Source organism: Berghia stephanieae, chromosome 6, assembly GCF_034508935.2.
Source record: "Berghia stephanieae isolate SIO BIC M18660-M18661 chromosome 6, UCSD_Bste_1.3, whole genome shotgun sequence".
Taxonomy (NCBI): Eukaryota; Metazoa; Mollusca; class Gastropoda; order Nudibranchia; family Aeolidiidae; genus Berghia; species Berghia stephanieae.
In genome coordinates, this window is record NC_088365.1 from 2,835,420 (window position 1) to 2,844,223 (window position 8,804).

Genomic DNA, 8,804 nt, shown 5'->3' on the forward strand with positions numbered 1-8,804 from the left:
AAATAGCACTGAATTCTGATTAAATTTATTTAAAAAAAAACGATTTTACTTTTATTCATGTCATCGATACAAAAGATTACGTCTCACTGAAGTTCGTTTAAATAAAACACAAAACTAATGGATTGTAATTTTACTTTTCGTCGAAGTGTTACATCCGAAAACAATGCACAAAATATTAAAACAAAGAGCATTGTCCAGGGACTCAACTAAGAGCTCAGCGAGTTTCGAACTATGTGGCTCAGTTGTAATGTTTCTTATTGCACCCGAAAAATACAGAATTCCACTATTCACCCCACTGTTTGGCTTTCAAAAAAAAATAATCGTACCATAGTTTTCTTTATCGCTGCTGCACTGCGGTTTACCAGTTGGTTATGTCAGCCATCCTTTGTAAAGTGACACTAGAGACAAATATCCTCCTGGGGAAAAAAGAAGGGAATGCTATCTTTATTATATATCATTCCTTTAATGAGGAACAATGATGCTCAGTCGAAAATGATCAATCTCTCTCTCTCTCTCTCTCTCTCTCTCTCTTCTCTCTCTCTTTCTCTCTCTCTCATATACACGCACACAAACACACACACACACACACACACACACACACACATATATATATATATATATATATATATATATATATATATATATATATATATATATATATATATATATATATATATATATATATATATATATATGTTCGACAAATGGATGATGCCAAGTCTGCAAAGATAGATCATCATCAAGCCCTACTGCAACCTCCTCGTGGTGTCGAACGGTAACAGGTCAAGCTGGCCAACTGCAGAGGGCGACAAGAATAGGCAATGGCAAACCATTCTTGTAACTTTGCCGAGTTAACTGCATGAATAAGTCCAAAAAGTTAAACGGTGACAGCGTAAAGGGGAGCATGTTTTCACGGAAGACTGCTGCCTCGCTCGGTTGGGAGCGTGATGTTCGTCAGGTCACACCGAACCGTCAGCCAGTTACTAGGCGAAATAAATTTAACAAATGTGACAAAACCAAAATTGGGACATGGAATGTCAGGACCTGTGCCCAAAAAGGAAAACTAAACAACATTCTGAAAGAAAGGAAACGGCTCCAAATAAATATTCTTGGCCTGGCAGAGATGAGATGGAAAGAGCAGGGAACCATGTCAAAACAAGAAAACAACATGACATATAAGATCATATGGAGTGGTGGAACCTCTTTCCAAAAAGGAGTAGGGATGATCTTAGACCAAAAATCAACCAAATTTTACAAAGGGCACGTAGCAATCTCAGACAGAGTTTTGCTGGTTAAGCTAAGAGGACCTGTAGTTGACACCAATATTATTCAAGTTTATGCACCAACAGAAGAGGCGACAGATGCAGATATGACAGAGTTTTACCATTCACTAGACAAAGCAAAACGAATGTGTAAATCACAAGAAGTCCTTATGGTAATGGGGGACCTAAATGCTAAGATTGGCAGAGGCAGAGATGGTGACATAATCGGACCACATGGACTCGGAGACAGAAATGAACGAGGAAACATCTGGGCAGATTGGTGTAGAACAAATAAATTAATGATTTCAAACACCTGGTTTCAACAACACCCAAGAAGAACCTGGACATGGCAATCACCAGGGGACAGAGCAAGGAACCAGATAGACTTTATAGCAGTATCATCAAGATTCAGAAATGGCATATTAAATTGCAAAACCTACCCAGGCGCCGATGTAGACAGTGACCATGTCCCAGTTGTTTGTACAATAAGGATAAAGTTTAAAGCTATTCAGAGAACAGCTGGTAGAATAAAGAGGGATTACAGGTTATGCAAAGACAATGGCATACAAACAAAAATGAGAGAAGAATTTGAAAATGCACTCATGATACAAAGCCAAAGTGAACCTGATAATGAAAAATGTGAAAAACAATTTGATATATTCCAAAAGTGTGTCAAAGCAACTGCAGAAAAGCATTTACCAATAGCTCAAATAAACAGCAAAAAGGAATGGATGACAAATGAAATTCTAAACCTATTTGAAGAAAGACGAAAATGCAACAGAGGGTCTGCAGAATACCAAACATTGAACAACCACATTAAATCCAAATGCATCGAGGCACACGAGAACTATCTAGACTGGAAATGCTGCGAAATCGAAAGAGAATACAAACCCAACCCCCAACAAGCTCACCAAAGAATAAAAGAACTATCAGGGAAAAGGAAAAGCAAAGCAGCAGGAAGTTGTATCCAAAACAAACAAGGGGAACTGCTATTTGAAGAACAACATATAGAAAGCCGATGGGTAGAATACATAGGCGAACTGTACAATGATCCAAATAGAAATGAACCACCACTGAAATTCAAAGAACCATTAAGCGGACCAAACATCACCAAAAGTGAAATTGAACATGCCATGGAACGAATGAGGGATGGTAAAGCAACAGGCCCTGATGAAATATCTGTAGAGGTATTAAAAAGCCTAGGAGATCTAGCAATTGATGAACTTCACATATTATTCAACAATATATACAATACTGGGAAAATTCCAGAAGATCTCTGTAACTCTATTTTCATAGCAATACCAAAGAAAGCAGGTGCAGTCAGATGCGAAAATTTTAGAACTATAAGTTTAATAAGCCACATCAACAAAATACTGTTGCGTATAATTATCAACAGGCTAAGGAATAAGATTAACCCCGAAATCGCAGAAGAACAATATGGATTCCAACCTGACAGAGGGACAAGGAACGCAATATACCTCCTCCGTGTTTTAAGTGAAAGAGCTATACAGGTTCAGACCCCACTATACCTCTGTTTTGTCGACTACAAAAAAGCTTTTGATAGAGTACGCCACGAAGAAATACTAAAACAACTGCACTCCATTGGCGCTGATGAGAAAGACCTCAGACTCATGCAAACATTATACTACACCCAGCAGGCATCTATCAAAATCGGAAACTCTACAGGAAATTCCATTCCTATTAAGAAAGGAGTCCGTCAAGGGTGTGTTGCCTCACCAGATCTGTTTAATCTATACCAAGAAACAATCATGAGGGGCATAAATAATATGGAGGGAATAAAAGTGGGAGGTCACAACATAAATAATATAAGATACGCAGACGATACGGTACTCATTGCAACATCAGAAATCCAACTTCAAAAGATTGTTGACAAAGTGGTAGTAGATAGTGAAGCCAAGGGAATGGAAGTGAATATCACCAAAACGGAATGCATGGTAATACAGAAAAACCCTGAAAACAACAACACCTGCAATATAACGATTCACGGCGAGCAACTTACCAACGTAGAAAGTTTTAAATACCTAGGTTCAATAGTGACAACAGATGGAAGATGTAACCGAGACATACGAGCAAGAATAACTCAAGCCAAACAGGCCTTCATGGACCTGGGAAACATTTTGAAAAACAAACAGATGTCGTTCGGGATTAGATTCCGAGTCTTGAAGTGCTACGTGTGGCCAATCTTGTTATACGGATGCGAAAGCTGGACTACAAATGCAGAAACACAAAAGAACATTGAAGCTTTTGAAATGTGGTGCTTGAGAAGGATGCAGAGAATATCGTATACTGCACACAAAACGAACGAAGAAGTGCTAAAACAAACATACCAACAAAGGAAACTAATGCCCTTAATAGTGGATCGACAACTATCCTTTTTCGGACACATAGTAAGGAAAGATAAGAATGAATACCTGGCAAGTTGTGGAAAAATACCTGGTAAACGCGCCCGGGGGAGACAAAGAAAAACACTCATAGACCAACTGAAGGGCTTCACCAGCCTAACAATCCAAGAGCTGTTTGAAAAGGCAAGAGACAGGGAGGAATGGAGAGAGATAATTCATGCAGTATCCGAAGCCTGGACCAGGCATGGAACCTAGAAGAAGAAGAAGATATATATATATTATATATATATATATATATATATATATATATATATATATATATATATATATATATATATATATATATATATATATATATATATACTCACTCGATACGTATGTATATATATTTATATAAGTGTGTAGGTGAGTGTGTATATATTTATTCATAAATATTGTCTTAGAATCAACCATCACATTAATAAAAATGACGGTGTTAAAAGAGCAGGTCAAAAAATATAATCAACATATATTTTCTTCAATGTTTCCATTTTAATAAAAGTTCTTATAATATGATTATCTTTAGTGGAGTTTACATTAGGATCTAAGATGATTTTATGTGAATATAACGCATGCGCTCACTATCTAATCTAAGCTGGTTAGTTGGCTTAGCGATTTGTTTTCTCGACTTGTCATAAATTCAAGCTATAATATATGTGGTATGTAACAAATGAGTGACACTGATTGTGGAAAATGTATGCTCCAACATTGGATCTTTCAGTAAGGCCTTTTGAAGCAATTACTTCACTCGACACGGGTTTGAATGAGTACCTGGCTACAGGATGTGACATGTATTGCCATCCTAGTAGTTGAAAAATTAGCCTCACACCAGTCAATACTGATATAAATAGAAATATGGTTCCATATGGTTTGCTTATCGACTAAATGTAACATTGTTTAGTGCATTAAGCATAGTTAGACTGTAGAAATGCAATATATAAATTTTAAGTTTAATCATATAAGACAAAATTCGCCTTTTTTTCTGTCGTATTGTTTATCAGTTATCCTCAAAGCATTCTATAATTGGTCCTATTACAAGATAATTACACAACGCTGCTAAAGTTTAGGCAGCACTTTTCCAATCAATTATGATAAGTTAATGAGATTGAAGGATCGTTTCGGTAGAGACGACAATGTTGCGCTCACAACAGAACTTGAACCATTTACCTACATACAGAACATCATTACAATTTCATCCCACAAAAACACTGAGCTGCACATTGCAGTGCATATTTGCAATATATTATATGAAAAGGCCTAGCAAAAGCAACCATTTTGATCCAAATATGCCCTTCAAGTCAATTAAGCCACGACTTCTTACAAACCTTCACTGCATCATATAAAAATGTGAATGATTTTATATTTCTGAATCCGATAGCAAAAACACATATCCATCTAAAGCTGGGAGCACAACACCACAAAAGACGAGTTGTACAGTCAATTGGTAATGTTGAGCACTGCATATTTAGAAGAAAAAAAAATGCTTCAAAGAAAATGATATGTAGGTCGACAAACTAATATCATTAATACCATTATAGAAAGCGAATAAAATCTCGTCTAAATAAATGTTTGTTAGGCACAGATATTGTTTATTTCAATCAATTGGTTATCGTCAAATTATAATATATTATATTAAATTATGTATATTATACAGATCGTGACAATTACTTTCAACAATTAACGATCAAAATCGGCCGGAAATAAAGTTAATATGTGCGCTAAAATGTATCTGGCAACTTTGGTACTCTATATATTCGACTATATTAATGTTTAAAAGATGGAATGAGTTATGAAGTCAACAAATTGCATAATTGAAAGGCATATTGCTAAGGCATTATGATTAAGGATCTTACTTATCTTTATTACTAAACTATTCGGCAAATGTAATAAGAATTACTTTTAAAACAGAATAAAGGCTGTATAGCCCTTTCCATTTGGCTTTTATAACGGAACGCCCATTCAGTGGAGGACAAATGGCATATTTTGATTGGATGGCAAATATCGCGATTTTGAACGTGAACTTACGGTAAACTTTCTTTCTGACCGTGAATCTCACAGCGAACGAACGTTCAGAATTCTAATCAAAACGCATTTAATATAATCTAAATCATTTAAGACATATCAAAAGTTGTTTTAAACTTTGTAACGACTGTGCTACTGATCGTATCTAATTTGCTAGCAATCTGAAAAAGTTTTCGTTTGTATTTTGATTACATTGAATCTAATACACCATGGAAACCCATTCGCCATCATTGCCTGACCAGCAAACGCAGGACGACCAGTCTACAGTCACTGTCGAATTTCTAGATGGATTGTTTGATTTTCTTGGAATAGGTTTTAAAAACAACAAATGCAATGGAGATAAACCAACTTCTGAGAAACCATTGCAACAGTTTGACAAATCAGTCCCTGTTGCAACTAAACCTACTAGCTTTAATGCCAAGAGAACGCCCAATATGAAATCTTCTGATAGATATCATAAAATGTGCTCTGAACCATACTCTCAAAATGTGGGCCCAAATGTTCCTTCCAGAATTTATAAAATCCTGAATTCTCATGCTCACGTTAACCCAGTTAAACGGGACATTAGTAATCATTCCGTTGCATCACCGCATAATGAAAACAAATCGCCTGTCAAACTATCCAAGATCCGAAGACTTTCACATGCTGATCGATTAAAATCAGGTGAGCTTTTAATTTCGAAATTATTAATAATTCTTATAATATCCTTTAATTCATTTATTTCTCCTTTTGTTTTTGTTTTTGACAGTAGCATAGTCACATCATCTATCTTTGTATATAATACTTTTAAAAACTTTCCTAGTTATTTTTTTTTTCCAAATTAAAAAAGCGTATGTGAGCATTGCTTAAAAATCTTATCAGATGCATTACTTACTCTCTGATATAATATTGACTTAGATTTATCAATTCAAAATGCATTTCTTATTTATCTCAGGAGTATAAATTATATGGGTGCTAGTAAATTGGTAATTTCTGAAATTGTAAGAGAGAGAGAGAGATAGATTAAAATCTGGAAAGCGGTTGGGTTTTTTTATTTGTATATTTTGTTCTTAAATTTTGGAGAACAACTCTATCCAGAGATTTGACTTTTTGATTAGCAGATTTACCTTTGAAAAAATACGCATTTATTTTGAAAATTAAACTAGTGTTATACTTAAGTATCTTTTGTTTATATATCGCGAATAATTCTTTTTTCCTTTTGTTGCAGGTTCAAACATTCATTTACAAGAAATACAAAAGGTAGATGAAACAGCAAATGGAAAAATAGATGGTTCTTCTGAGCATTTTAAAGTCCCTGCCATTCCTCCCGAAAGACGTAATCTGAAAACAGGTAAGAATCATATTTTTTATTGTTCAGTTTAACAGTGCGTTTATGTATAATTAAAAACTTTTCTGTCTTTTCAAGCACATTGGATCAAATCTCATATCGGCTTTGATGAAGTAGTAAATTTTGGTTTTAATCAACACGAAAAAGCAACTAAAAGAAAACAACGCTTAGAAAAGTATTACGATTAAATCTGTTACAGGATACGAGATAGGTTTTAATATAACACTAATACAAACTATATATATATATATATATATGCATGCGCATATACAGCACACTATCCGCTAAACATGCTCAAAGTGCTTTATAAATGGTCCCCTGTCAACAACAAAATTTTATACGTACGTGCCGGCTAAGCATTATTACAACATTTTAAGCTAGAAAAAGCTGTAGCGACCAGGTACTTTTTTTATATACAATGAGAGAATGCGATAAAGAGCCTTTGTTAGGGACTCAACTATGTGCCGATCAAAGCGGGCTTCATATCGTGGACCGTTCCGTATTTTACCACTTCACCGCGCAGTTGCACTATATTATATTATTTATTCTAATAATTAAACAAGCGGTATTAATTTCAAATCAATGATCCTATCATTAAAAATAGGAAGTTAGATTGACAGCGATAAAGATAAGGAAAGTCACTTGTCAATTTCATACCGACATTTGAAAAATCTTATCGCAGAGTTTGTTTTCTGGAAATTAAATTAAAGACATAATATGCATGCCATGAACTTAGGACGATGTATTATTTGCACTGTAAATGCAAGCATCTATTACGCCCCCTCGACCAATATACATATATTGATTTAACAGTATGATTTTACTAAGTTTATAACACTGGCCCCAAAGTTGTCTTTTTAAAAAGTTACAATATGGTTTTACTGTATTAATGACTATATGATATACGTTTGGTATTTTCAAAGTAAACAATCAGGAATAATTTGTTCTCTCTTTTTTCCATCTTTCCAGGAACTGAAGAAAAAGCCATGCAATCACCGGGAATTATTCAACAGTCTCTGCATAGAAATAGAAAACGACCATATTCTGCTTTAGAATCTGACATTGCTCAGGAAATGGACTCTGCTGTCATCGCTCGGAAACGCTTCATGAAAAGATTAGAATACCCTTTATTTAACAATTTCTACTTTTTCAACCATATTGACCAGGAAAGGGAAACAACTGTCATCAATTATAATAATCGCCAAATGGACCATACTGTCACTGATTATAATGCTCAGGAAATGGATCCTACTGTCATAGCTCGAAAACGCTTCATGAAAAGATTACAATATCCTTTGTTTAACAATTTCTACTTTTTCAACCATATTGACCAGGAAAGGGACACAACTGGCATCAATTATAATAATCGGCAAATGGACCATACTATCACTGATCATAATGCTCAGGAAATGGATCCTACTGTCATAGCTCGAAAACGCGTCATCAAGAGATTAAGATATCCCTTGTTTAACAGTTTTTATCATTTTAATCATCCTGAGCATTGATTAAACATTCATGACAAGTGTTTGGAAAATGAGCTAGAAAAAACACCATTTTCCATACGATCATCGTTGTCGTCACCATCGTCTTATATTGTAGTTTTTATCTTTGAAATTGTATTGTAGCAATCTTTAAATGTTCATAAACATCATCCTAAAAATCAATCATATTCATTAATCTCTGCTTAATTTTCATCATTCATTAAATCATTATTTTAACCAATGGCATTATGCTCTTATCATCAATTACGTGTACATATAATTTGTAAGAAAGTGAGCTACGTATCCACAT

The 8,804-nt window shown here is 34.7% G+C and overlaps 1 protein-coding gene and 1 long non-coding RNA gene across 2 annotated transcripts in view; one reads left to right on the forward strand and one right to left on the reverse strand.

Moving 5' to 3' along the window:
* The window catches only part of LOC144975600 (uncharacterized), a 33,770-nt gene extending 33,352 nt beyond the window's left edge, over window positions 1–418 (reverse strand). The window contains exon 1 of the long non-coding RNA XR_013645951.1: window positions 327–418. This is a non-coding gene — a long non-coding RNA (uncharacterized LOC144975600). The remainder of the gene's footprint in view (window positions 1–326) is intronic.
* A 5,477-nt stretch (window positions 419–5,895) lies between these two features.
* Window positions 5,896–8,518, forward strand: LOC144975572 (uncharacterized). Its single transcript, XM_078919735.1, has 3 exons — window positions 5,896–6,349; window positions 6,894–7,016; window positions 7,983–8,518. Exons 1-3 carry the CDS (start codon window positions 5,896–5,898, stop codon window positions 8,516–8,518), a joined length of 1,113 nt encoding a protein of 370 aa, XP_078775861.1.
* Window positions 8,519–8,804: the final 286 nt, after the last annotated feature.

Bases quoted from the DNA above. Each gene is read 5' to 3' on its own strand.
- LOC144975572 (XM_078919735.1), top strand. From the start codon at position 5,896: ATGGAAACCCATTCGCCATCATTGCCTGACCAGCAAACGCAGGACGAC. The intron at 6,350-6,893 runs GTGAGCTTTTAA...CTTTTGTTGCAG, and splicing joins TGCTGATCGATTAAAATCAG to GTTCAAACATTCATTTACAA. The intron at 7,017-7,982 runs GTAAGAATCATA...CCATCTTTCCAG, and splicing joins AAGACGTAATCTGAAAACAG to GAACTGAAGAAAAAGCCATG.